General features: G+C 43.6%; 1 protein-coding gene across 2 annotated transcripts in view; it reads left to right on the top strand.

Moving 5' to 3' along the window:
• Positions 1–13,216, top strand: part of CACNA1C (calcium voltage-gated channel subunit alpha1 C) — a 708,026-nt gene that overhangs the window by 614,963 nt on the left and 79,847 nt on the right. The window contains exons 31-32 of one of the 2 annotated variants that reach the window (XM_043540183.1): positions 12,374–12,457; positions 13,024–13,107. In XM_043540183.1, coding sequence (XP_043396118.1) covers positions 12,374–12,457; positions 13,024–13,107 — 168 coding nt within the window. The remainder of the gene's footprint in view (positions 1–12,373; positions 12,458–13,023; positions 13,108–13,216) is intronic. The other variant, XM_043540181.1, reaches the window with a different exon arrangement.

The following is a 13,216-nucleotide window of genomic DNA, read 5'->3' as shown; positions in this document are numbered from 1 at the left end:
GGGAGCAGGGGCCTGAAAAGGGAAAGAGAGGGAGGAGGGGTAAGAAAAAAAAAAGATATGAGGGGCCATAAGGAGAGGGAAAAGATAATGAACTTCCTTTGAGGATGAAAGTTGGACAAGAGACACTGGAACATGAGGAGAGCAAGGAAGGACCAGACAATGGGATGTCAGGACCAAAGAAAGTGAGAGAACAAAGAGACCGTGTATGAGGGGAAGGAGAGGAATAACAACAGAGAACTGGGTTTCAGGGAAAGGGAAAGAAACAAAAGCAGGAGAGGAAATACTGTATATAAACAATGGGCAGGGGCGAGGAGAGAGAATTTTTAAAGGAAGAGAAAATACAAGACACAGAAAGAGGAAAACATTAACAAAATGGACAAGGAGACGACTAACCAGAAAAGTGGAAAGGAAAAGAGAGAGAAGTACAGAGTGGGGTAGAATGAAAGAGTGAGATGGAAAGAGAAAAATAAAGAAGGGAAAGAAAAACAGAGGGAAATGGAAATAAAAACAAAGGAAGGAGGCATATAACTTTTAGGGTAATAAATCCTGTTTTATTTATGCTTCTACATGTTACTGAAGTTCCCTGGTAGGGGTTGCACCTCCTGTGTCTGAAGGGCATTGGTTTCTCATTCACAAAGTCTCCTGAGGTGCTGTTCTGTGGGGATTGGAACTGGGTGAATAATTAATACTCGATGCATTTCACCTCTTTTTGTGTGGATTAGAGGTGAAACTCACCCATGGTGCAGGGGTTTGATGCAAAATCCTCATCACCATGTGAGCCATACAGAAGAGCCACATACACCCCCTGCACACCACAAAACTGACCTGCACATCAGCTTGAGGGCAGTTTGGAGGTGGGAGGCCTATAGGCATGTTGGCCCTGGGTGAGAGGAGTGAATCTATGGTAGATAAATTACCATTATCCTCATTGCAAAGAGGGGAAGCTGAGGCACAGAGAGGTTAAAGCCAAAGTCAGTAAGGTGGTTAAATACAAGGGCAACTTAAATATATGCCTAATCCCATTGACAGCAATGGGCTTTTTCATGAGTGTAAAATTATGCATGTGCTTAAGTACTTTGATGAATCAGGCCTAAGTGATTAGCCCAAGGTCACATAGCACATCTGTGGCAAAGGCAAGCAAAAAACCTGAATCTCCCAATAGCCATTCCTGGGCTTTAGCCATAAGATTGTCTTTCCCTTTTACAATAGACTTTGCATTTGCAATTACCTGTTTGCCAGGGATTAAAAGTGCAATGCAGAGATGTTGTGAGGGTATTTGAATATGTAGCCGCTGGTGTGGCAGGGGGAATGACCCTCTTTTCTAGTTCAGTTATGCAGAATTGAATACTAACGTGTGTCTTCCTGTATGTCTGAACAGTACCTAGCACATCTGGGCTGCTACCGTAATGTAAGTAAGTAAGTGATCTATACATAAAGGATCAGATATAAAGGATCAGGTACATGGGGTAGAGGGCCCTTCAATAGACTTGCTCTGTCCATTGCACCCCCTACACGTAGTCATTAATTACATCTGCCTATGGCTGGTAGGGGACAAAGGTAATTAACATTCCTGTGCTTAGGAAAGCATAAGGACTGCTTCCTCCATGCACCTCTGCGAGGAGGGGCATAGAAGGGCAGGGAGGAGAGTCCATGAGCCCATGTCCCCTCCTCACTGGCCTGAGAAGTTGGTTAGATGGGCAGCAGGTTTCACCCTGCATGCCTGGGGAGCCTTGGAAAGATGGAGTCCAGGTGGAGGAAGAAAGCAGAAATGGGATTAGGGAGGGATTGTGCCTCCTATAACAGTATTCCCCACAGTTCCGCCAGGTTGGTGTGGATCCACCCCACCCCAAACATGAGTCAGTGGCTAAATGCCATTCATGCACAGAGCACATATGAAAGGGTTTGTTGCAGGACAAGCACCAAGGTGGCTGTTGTTGTTTATTATGGGCCCTCAGACAGATACCATTGTGACTCTGTTCCATAAAGCCTATTAGATGAAGGGGTTATCTGAAGAAAGGGAAACCGCATTCCTTTTGTTTAGAGTGCAGGCTCATTAGGTTAAAAAATACATTTGAAATAGACAAAAGCCCACTGAACAACAAACACTCCAATACAGAGTAATGTAACAAACTACACAGCAGGGGACTCAGGAACAGGATTGCTCTGCTAACATCTTTCAGACTACAGGCCTCAACACAGCAAAGAGTGGATCTAGTCCCTTATGCAAACATCCAAGGAATCCTCATTGGTGCTTCCTTTAGTTTTCAATGAGTTTTTAAGTCAAAGATGACTGTATGATCTGCAAACCATAAATCCCATTTGTTGTTGAACCTACTGTACCAGTTGTGGGACACTGATCATTAGCAGAAATTTAAAGGAGAGGAAAGCAGGCAATGTAGTTACATTTCACAGATATAGGAGGTAGCTACCGCAGCCAAACAAATTGTGCAATGTGAAAAGTATTCATCGGATAAATGAAATAGAGGGAATTGGATTGATAACAGGACACAAAGCCTTACACAGATTTCTAGGTCATTGGTTCCAATTGAACCCTGGTCAGCAGGGATCAAAATTCTTTACTCTGAACTCTAGTCGACATCCTGTATGAAATGAGCTATTTTCCTAGTGGATGGGGTCCATGTCACATAAAAAAGCAGCACAATTGGTCCCAATTGATCTCTTTGTTGGCAGTCCCAGTGGAGAGACCAAGAATTGAATGAACATGGAGAATGAACTCCCTTTGCCCTTAGAAGTGTTCCCCACTTTGTCATGGTGGAAGCACATTGGTGAGAGATACGGAGGATGTTTGTACTGCCACTGCCCAGGAGCTTATAGGATAGAGGACATCCTCCTTCTGGGATTGACAGTCCAACACCTTTCAACAACACAAAATGTATCCTGTACTCTTTATTATTAATCATATGTAACTGTTCTAATTTTCTCCAGCAAGGGCTGTGCAGTGTGATTAGCCAACCTCCTGGAGGACTGATAGGTAATCTGGTAGGCAAAGATAAATACAAAGATGCTGAATAGGAGCTTCGTTAAGGAGGGACCTTTTCCTTCACAGTAAACGTACCCAGGGAATTTGCATATTTCTGCAACATTGTGACAGATTTATTTCCAGTCTGGCACTTGAGGGTTTTAATGTCATTATGAGTGATCAAAAATAATGATATAACTACACAATGCAGCGGTGTGGGAAGCACAGTATTAGCTATTACTCTTTATTAATATAGAAAATTATTAACGCTGTGTTAAAAGCACAGTGGGATGGTGCACTGGGGTCTCATTCACAATGGTGCCTGCAGCAACAGCAGCTGCACTGAAAGGGAACAATATCAAGGAAAAGTAACTTGTTCTCACCCACAGAAGGGAAATCCCAAACCTCTGTCATCTCAGACAGGCTCATACAAAATGGTCAAAAGTTCTCTTCATTTAGCAACAACGCCAAATAACAGGGTACAGCATGGCCCCATCTACAGTACTTTCTATCCCGTTAGGAAATGATATGTCAGAGGCTGTGTTGCCTAGGAATAAGGCACTGGACTGTGGCCAAGAGATCTGATTTCTATCCCCCACTCTGCCACTGGCCAGATTGTGCAGATTCTTTACTGCTCTGTGCTTTTCAGTTTCCCCACGCGTAAAATGGGCATGGTGATGCTGACCCTCCTTTATAATACATTTTGAGATCGATGCATAAGAGCGAGTATTGGTGATGGTCTTATTCTATAGATGGAAAAACTATACTCTCTGTAAAATAAGGGCCTTTTTGAAAAATACAGAGAGAAAACTACAGTAAACCAAACAGTCTAAAAACATATGATGCATATCTCTCAGGACTGTCACTTGAGTGTAGAGTTGTTCCAGTGGGCCACCTTACCTCTGTACCAGCCATGCCAAACAAGATGTCCAGCTCCATCTCATGGCACCTACATGAGTCTGTATCCCCTCCTAAGACATCTCTCACTGATTCTGGATGCTTTCCAGTCTGTTACCACTTCCTAACTCATCCTCCACCAAAATAAGGATAAAAAATTCTTCATTTCCAGAGATGTGCAGGCAGAAGCCTCCACTCACAAATCCACCATCGCATCCCACTTGTCATTGTATTTAAAGAACATGGGATCTGTTTCAGAAAGAGGGAAGTGAAGCTGATTTTTTTTTAAAGCAAAGCATTTGCTCCTGTTCTCAGGTAGAAGTGGCTATGGAAAGCTGGACTACTAGAGTCCTGGAAGCATCAGTTATAAAGGTCAATGATTGGTCGCTGTGTCCTTACCTGTTGTTAGAAATATATCAGCTCATAGTTATTTTTTGCAGGGGACAGCTTCCTTTGGGTCATGCTCCCTTCCCTAAAAAGAGGAAACCTCTTTTATATCCTCTTTTGCCAGAGGATGTTGTGAAGGCCAAGGCTATAACAGGGTTCAAAAAAGAACTAGATAAATTCATGGAAGATAGGTCCATCAATGGCTCTTTGCTAGGATGGGCAGGGATGGTGTCCCTAGCCTCTGTTTGCCAGAAGCTGAGAATGGGCAACAGGGGATGGATCACTTGATGATTACCTGTTCTGTTCATTCCCTCTGGGGCATCTGGCATTGGCCACTGTCGGAAGACAGGATACTGGGCTAGATGGACCTGTGGTCTGACCCAGTATGGCCATTCTTATGTTCTCTTATGTTCTTATAGCAAAGTCCAGCTTTTTGTTCTTTCCTCCTCCTGTGCTGGTGTCTTGGTGCATTCTCTCTCATACTTATTTGCTGGATCATGACAGAACCTGTTAATTGTAGCCTTTGGGGAGTCCACCAATGTAGAAACATAGAATCATAGAATATCAGGGTTGGAAGGGACCTCAGGAGGTCATCTAGTCCAACCCCCTGCTCAAAGCAGGACCAATCCCCAATCAAATCATCCCAGCCAAGGCTTTGTCAAGCCTGACCTTAAAAACTTCCAAGGAAGGAGATTCTACCACCTCCCTAGGTAACGCATTCCAGTGTTTCACCACCCTCTTAGTGAAAAAGTTTTTCCTAATATCCAACCTAAACCTCCCCCACTGCAACTTGAGACCATTACTCCTTGTCCTGTCCTCTTCTACCACTGAGAATAGTCTAGAACCATCCTCTCTGGAACCACCTCTCAGGTAGTTGAAAGCAGCTATCAAATCCCCCCTCATTCTTCTCTTCCGCAGACTAAACCTGTACTTTCTCCCTAATGCGACATGATAGCAAATTGCACATGGTTATCAATATACAGAATGTGATATGTTCAGGCATAGCTAGCCATCACAGCCATTTTTCAGTCTTTCCGTCAAGTCAGTGTTCTAACTGGAGTGTAAGGTTTCCTGTGGGTTACATCCTCCTACCATGACCACGGAGTATTCATGATGATGTTATTCTTGGAAAGAGCCCATGGCTCTTTACAGAGCTTCACTGGATCGAAAGGGTTCCACCTGAATGAAGATCAAGAAGCTGATTTCATTGTTCCGGGGTACCAGCAATGGAGATAGGGGAGCACTCAATTCCTATTCTTGTGTTCATGTTTTTATGTCAGGGAGGCCTGAAACATAGGTGCGTGCAGACTCTTGCTATTCCTTACCCTCCTTTCCCACAAAACTAAGAAGAATCCAAGCCAGCAACAACAACAGTTTTCCAGGAGGGTTTCATCTAGTGGCAGTCATTTTTCAGAGTCATTATTCTCCATCCCTTCCCACTGTGCAGCCTGAAAGATATTCCTGCCACCACTAGGAGGCGCTTTCGCTTCTGGGTGCCACCTCCAGAGATACAGGGAATCGCCTCTGCCGTGCTTCTAACCTGAGCTATGGCACAGGCACCCTAGGTCACACATTGAATTTCAGACCTCACACATGACTGAGTGCTTATATACCACAATGACAGCTACCTAGAAAAATGAAGAAACTAAAGATATGAAACCAACTGCACTATCATCCAGGTGGGAAAGGACCTATTTGATTATTTGCAAGTGAACATAGTGCTGGGCGATATGAACTGGAGTGTAAGATCTGGAAATGGAAGTCCTTTAGCCACAAAACATATACAATACAGACTGTTGCAGGGCAGGCATCCTCAGCATTGCCCTTACTCCTGATCTGGAGACACCTCCTCTAAGGAAAAAGAGTAGTTCAGATTCTATAAGTATTTTCTTCCTTCTAAGACTGCCAGCCAGGAGGCCAGTTAGTGCCAGTTGGGGTGAAGATTTTCCATGTGTGTGCATAAGAGAGAGATGGGGACTCTTGTCCACTAGGAACAAAACAGAGACCAGTAACCCATTTTAGATACTGCACCTTGTCAAACAGTAATCAGAGGATAATAATTTCTGGTCACTGATAATCTGAGCCAGATTCAGCCAGAGACCTAGAAATGAACGTATCTATGTTCTATTACCAATCACAGAGCCATCCAGCCCCTGCAACATCTTTGATTCTGACATGCTAGGGACAATATGTCTGGGCGGTCCATAAAATCCCAGGAGAAAACCACCCATCTGCTTTCGGTAGCTTCCTAATGTGGGAAATATGAGAGCTCATGAATCAGAAGTGAGACTGAAGTGTAAAATAAAGATATCCACGTTATTAAAAATGAGTCCTACCCTAAAATGATGGGGCTGCTTTCTTGTTAAATAAGCAAAGAGCAGCACCATGTTCCTTTAAAAACACTTGGATTTTTGGAACTGACTCAGAAGTTGAAGAAATTGTCTCCTTTGACTGTTTATAGCTTTGATGGAGTACAGGATTTGTGTGGTTCCCTGCAGGAATGACTCATTACGACAAGCAGTAGGTGAATTGCAATGACTCTGTCTCTCAAAATTAATCCATCAATGAGTGAGAGCTGATAGTATGCAAATAGGTGCTGTTTTCTTACAGTCTGTCATGATCTGCAAGCAGCTGCATCTTCCAGTTTATTTCTTCTCTTCTAGGCACTGCTAATTTCCATGATTGCTGTTATGGCTAAATGGCATCTTAACATAATTTGCATTATCTCCATTTGATGTCAGTTGTTATTGTAGCTTTGTAATATTCTGCAGAATACATGTGATTCTCTCAGATATGCCGGTGAGACTGTGTGCCAAGATTCAAATGATGGAATATATGTGATTCAGTTTAAATTTCTTCATAAAGAGATGCCCCCTTGCCTTGCCACTTTCCAGAGAAGGCTCTTTCAGTAAAAGCCCAGAGGTGAACCACACAACTCCAAGTGGCCTGCAAGAGTTTCAAAAATGTATTCCCGTGTTGAACATGAAGGTACTGTGCTAGTACCAGATTGTGGCTTTGCAGATCATCAGCAAAGTCTGAGTTGCTGTCCATTCCAATCAAACAACTTTTGCTCTCCTAAGAAACCACATTCCTTATCAGGAAGTCATCCTTGAACCAGCCCCTATCCCTCCCTCCCATAAACTCCCTCTTCCAACAGACACCTGGCTTAAGACTAATGTTTCTTTCCATTGTCTAGACTTGCAGATTTATTTCAGGTACTCTGAGACCAGGTCATCCTGTCAGTATTCTTTCCTGTTAGTTCCCCCATCTTCTCTCTCTCTCTCTTTCCCCCTCCTTTTTTATATCTTTCCCATTTTTCTGCAGTATTGTAGCAGCTTCTTCCATTGGGGACCATCTGACCTACATTCAGATCCCACCCAATAGAAACACTGAGGCTTTGCTGCACCCTTTAGCTACATATGTTTTACAGTGGAAGAGACTAGTTAATTTTTCCAAACCTTGTAGTAAGAGTGCATTGAGCACCTGTGGCTAAGCAAAGAAATATCTGCACATCAGTTAGCACAGAGATGACCCTGTACTCCTAACCCAGCTGGGATCACTATTCAGCACCCCACCCCCTTTTCCCCTCAGGAATTCTGTGCATGGGATAGCCTGGTTTGTGCTAGAACTGTCCCGCACAGTTCCTTATTTTGAGTGCCAAGTGACTATGAGCTCAGACCTTCAGACAGGCTCTCGTGGGCAAATTTCTCTGCTGTTAACAAGACTTCCCAACTATTGTACTTAGGAGTATTTTCACAGAATGTAAAAGCCATGGTCTCCAGAGATCACAGTGTCTCCATTAGTATTGAAACAAACCGCAGTATCTTGTTAGCTGAACTCAACAGCCAAGAAACCTAAAGATGATTGGCATATTCATTCTGAAGTGATACAGTGTCTGCTCCCCTGCACAAATGAGATTCCGCTCCAGTCAGTCACTGCATATGTATGATCAACTTGTCATTACTTAATTGATCCTGGGGTGATTTGCTATCAGTTCCTTTTTGGGGGGAGTGCAGAGAGGGGCAGAAAATGTATGTATTTTATTGTAATGATGGGTACTTCATGCTCATGAGTAACCAATCTGGCCTCCCCCGACACAAGCTCCATAGATATCATGTACTCCAAAAAATTCCCACAAGGGGGTGACTGCAGTTCCTCAATAAATCCCAGGAGAGTTCAGCACAGTGGTATGTAACTCTATGGCTGAAGACAGGGTGAGCGTCTCCCTTTAAGGGTAAATTATGGTATTGCACTCTAAATTCCTCTATTGCAAAAATAAACAGTGCCTTCAGTTCACTTCCCCCTCCTTCCCTGGGGGAAAAAAATCAAAACTTTCTGGTGGGAAAAATAGTTTGCAACTGCTACCTCTTTATTTGACTGAAAGCTCCTTCCTCAGTCAGCTTGCCGTTCATCATCCACCCTGATTCTCTCCAACAAGGAATCTGGCTTTGAGAGGTACTTCGAGGTCATAACAAGCAAATCCCAAAGGGGTCTAATTCACTCTCAATATGTGCTTGTAACTCTTGACAAGATTACAAACTGTAATCCAAAACCAAGCAATCACATGGGCAGTTTTCAGATGATGTCTCTAAGAAGGATTGGCTTTTAAGAAAGGATTTAATTAATTTCCACCAAGCAAAATATTCCTTGCACCTTATTTGAAGACTATAAGCAGCAGCGCTCTATGATTTCTTTAGACTGTATGACTATGAATAATATCTTCTTGATTCAAGCCCCCCTTTTTGCTGTAGAGAGGGGTCAGGAGAGGAGGAGGGAAATGATTTTAAAATCATATTTTTGAATTCAGTTCTTAAAACATTGAACTGTTGGGTGTGGGGATGAATAAAACTGGAAGAGTATCAGTGGTTCCTCTTTATCAAACAACCCAATGTGTGAGGAACAGTTCTTCGAGTGTACCTCACACATGGGCAACAGTGGGTCATTACAGGGTGTGACTCCTATGGAGACTAAGGTGACAAGACCATGACTCATGACTTTCAGAATGAGCCAATGGCTGACTGGGATCAGCAGAGCTGCCATTTGAGGGAAGCCATGGTTCAAAACATGGGCCCATTTTCTGACATCAGTAATTCCAGTGTAAACCCCAGTAACTCCATGGAAGTAAATGAAGTGACTCCAGATTTATTTTGGTGTAACTGACAGCAGAATCATGCCTATTAAATTCTGATGAAAAAAGGAACCTCTGCTCTGAGGGCCCAATTTTGCCTTGGGATCTAGATACACAGCTCCCTTTGGGCCACATACTGCTTGGTTATGTCAGTGCAATGCAGTTGACTTCAGTGATGTTATGTTACTGTAACTGAGAGAATTGGATCCACTGGCTTCCATGTTCATCTGAAGACAAAATTTGGCCCCAGTGGTCACCCTGATGTTACACCAATTGTGAAAATTGGCTGTTGGGCTGGGAGTCCAGATATTCATTAAAAGCGAATGGCCAACTTGGTTAGGCCCAAACTATGATCTGCTGTAAAGTTGGTATAATCTGATGGTGGCATCTCCCGTGCTTGCTTAAAAGCTGTTTAAACGATACAAAGTATCCATGGATTTAAAAGTAAACAGCTACCATTTTGGTGGGCACAGTCCCAAACAACCAAACAGGTATGTACTTTACCCCTGTTGCTGCATAAAAGCAAACTGAGAGTTCCTATTTCAAGAGCTGTCTGGAATCCCACTGAAATCCTTCATGGGGCTGGTAGATGAACACAGAGAAGGAAATGGAAGGTAGACATGTTACTGGATCTGATCCTGCAGATCTTCAATATGTGAGCTCTGCCACTACCTCAGTGGGACTGTACTCATGAAGAAAGGCTGTGGGATTGGGCCCACTGTCTTCTGCTTTATTCTCTTGATTCTTCAAGTGCCCTCAGGGCTGAGGTCATGTCAGGTCACAAAGGCACGTTCTTGGAGCTCCGTGTGATCTGTATATGTTCTTTATTTGTTCAAAATGTGAGTGCCTTTACAGTTTAATCTGCCATTCTCTCCCTCCCCTTCCCCTTGGTGAACTCTAATTACACTTTTATTCCAGGTCCATCTGGTTGCTAGAAATGCTGGAGATCACTGCTGTGCTCATGCTAATGTTTGCTGTGTATTTTCTAGGCTGGATGCTGAATAATAATATTCCCTAAATTTGCTTTTGCTCCTGTTTCCTCTCCCCAAGTAGCAGACTGTGTAATATGGGATATGAAGTGGGAAATTTGCACTCACTGGGCAAATTTTTTTTAAGAGTTCAGGTTTTGTACAAACCTGTTTCATGTTTGCACACGAAAACGTTCGCTGTGTTTTTCAGAATGGGTTTTCTTTTCTTGTTTCTCTTTTCAAAATCCATTCTAATAATTCCCCTCACAGCAACTGTCTGGTGTGTACTCAGTCAGAAAGTGGGGTTTGCGTGTTTGTTTGTTCTGCCCAAGGCGTGGCCCATAAATGTGAGAGTTCTCTAGTCCAGAAGAATCCATCTGGGATGTCTTCCAGAGTTCAGAAGGGAACTCCTAGCCAGTGTCTGACCCAGATATTGGTTGTGCCCACAACAATCTCAGGTTCCCAAGCCTGGCTTTTGCAGTGCCAGCGGTGGGATTATTTTTTCTCCCCTCTTTTCTTTCTGCAATACTGTCTGGGAACTCAGGCTCACACTTTACCCATGACCTGACTTTCCAGCACTAAGAATAGCAAGCGTAGTGCAACTTAGGTTCAATATCGCTGGAAACAAGACACAGCTGGGAATCAGGGAAGTCAGATTAGTCCATCCTTCTGCAACCAAAATACATAACAGGAGTACAGGAGTTCCTGTTTGTTTGTTCCTAAAATTGAAGAAAAGGGGGATCATATACGAAAGGGGAGCTCTTGGCAAAGATATTTTGCAAATCTTGATGAATTCTCTTGAGAGTAACTGTAAAACTTTGCTCAAGATATTAATTTGAAAAAGAGACAGACAACCAGAAGCTCAGCAGCCAGACTGAATAAGGCCTTTCTGAAAAGGATGCTGGATCCTAGCTCCCCTTACTGCCCAGGATCATTGGGGTGGATGGTAGGCAGTGGAGGCTGGTGCCACCTGAAGGTTGGTAGGCAAATTGGACACATAAAGTTGCCCTCAGCATCAATTCACAGAGTGGGTAAAATATCATAATGTATTTGACTTAAAGCAGCGAGAGCTGAGGACCCTCCACTGGGGTGTGGGGAGGCAACAGGCAGGATCTCTTAAAGAGCTGGAGAATAACACTAACATAAGACCATAAGAGCGGCCATACTGGGTCAGACCAATGGTCCATCTAGCCCAGTATCCTGTCTTTCAGCAGTGGCCAATGCCAGGTGCCCCAGAGGGAATGAACAGAACAGGTAATCATCAAGTGATCCATCCTCTATCACCCATTCCCAGCTTTGGGCAAACAGACGCTCGGGACACTTAAGAGCATGATTTTGCATCTCTCTTGCTAAGAGCACCAGTCTGCCTCAATGCCTTGAAGAGAAGAGCTAAGGCACAATCAGTAGAAGCTGCTGGTGCCTTGCAAATCCACAAAGGGTCTTTGGGCAGAGAACCAAACGTGATAACCAATGAGTTGTAAAAGCTCCTTCTAACCCATCTCCTGATTTTATCAGGCCCCTCTTTCTCTTTTCTTAAGAGACACCTGGTCTTTCATAGCCCCAGCACAGTCCATTACAGCCTGAATGTGGACCAGTGGCCATTTCTCATTTGCAGCATGGGAGTGAATACTGGTGAGAACCAAGGGTCATCATTCCTTTACCCCTCCCCCCAAAATTACACAACCCAGGAAAACCAGAATAGCGGAAGGTGTTAGGTTACTTGGAGAAAGGTGGCTCTGACACCTGAAGGACTCAGTCCTGCAACCCCTACTCACAGAGCAGTCCTTACTCAAGCAGGGAGTCCAACTGGCTTCAATGCTTACATTGGCTGGAGAAAGGGCGGCTCGCATAAGAGATGCAAGAACTGGTCTTTGGTCTCTAAACGAGTGCGCAGATTTAAGAGCAAAACTGCTTGAGGTATCAAGGCAATAATTCTAATGGTAATTTTGAACTGTTTTTGTCTGTCTAACATTCCTTTTTAATCCCCATCCTGCCTGCCCCTTCCTTATGTAGGGTTACTTTAGTGATCCTTGGAATGTTTTTGACTTCCTCATCGTAATTGGCAGCATTATAGACGTCATTCTCAGTGAAACTAATGTGAGTATTACTCTACCCTCCCCAGGATACCACCACCACCACCACCTCCTCCTCCTCCTCCTCTGTTTCCTTCTCTCTCTCTTTTTTCTGGTTTTTTTCCCCCCTCTAGTCATGCTTTTATTGAACTTGCCGTCGTCCTTCTCCTTCTCCCAGGGAAAAAAAAAAGAGGGGGAACCGCCTCCTTCTTTTTCACTTGTCATAGCACGCCCCTGGCTGTGACTGGTGAAAGCGCACAGAGTTTGGGGTGTGTGTGCTTTTTTTCCCTCCAAAGGGTAGACATGCTTGAGTGTAACTTTCTAACTAACCAGGCTTTTGTTGATACCCTCCATCATGTGAAACTTTACAGAGGTTTGAGCAGCCAGTACTATAAAGTGGTAAGAGACTATTTAATATGCCCACGTAACCTCTTTCTTTTCTTATTTTTTTCTCTTCTCTCCCTCTTTCATGCTTTTTTTTTGTTTTTGTTTTATTTTTATTTTAATATTTTTTTACCTTTTTTCCTTTCTTTCTCTCTCTCTCTCTCTTTCTCTCTCTCTCTCTTTCCTCGGCTTCTCTGCCACATGCAGCACTATTTCTGTGATGCATGGAATACATTTGACGCCTTGATTGTTGTGGGTAGCATTGTTGATATAGCAATCACCGAGGTGAACGTAAGTAGCTGGCGTCTGTCCATGATCGTGCCTGCTCTAACATTCATTTGTCTTTCCCGGTTTTCTTTTTGTTTCTTCCCCCCACTCCTCCTTTTAAGGATTGTTTTTG

Source organism: Chelonia mydas, chromosome 1 (genome assembly GCF_015237465.2).
Source record: "Chelonia mydas isolate rCheMyd1 chromosome 1, rCheMyd1.pri.v2, whole genome shotgun sequence".
NCBI lineage: Eukaryota > Metazoa > Chordata > Testudines > Cheloniidae > Chelonia > Chelonia mydas.
The sequence above is the reverse complement of the archived record's forward strand: the minus strand, read 5'-3'. Positions and strand labels throughout refer to the sequence as shown.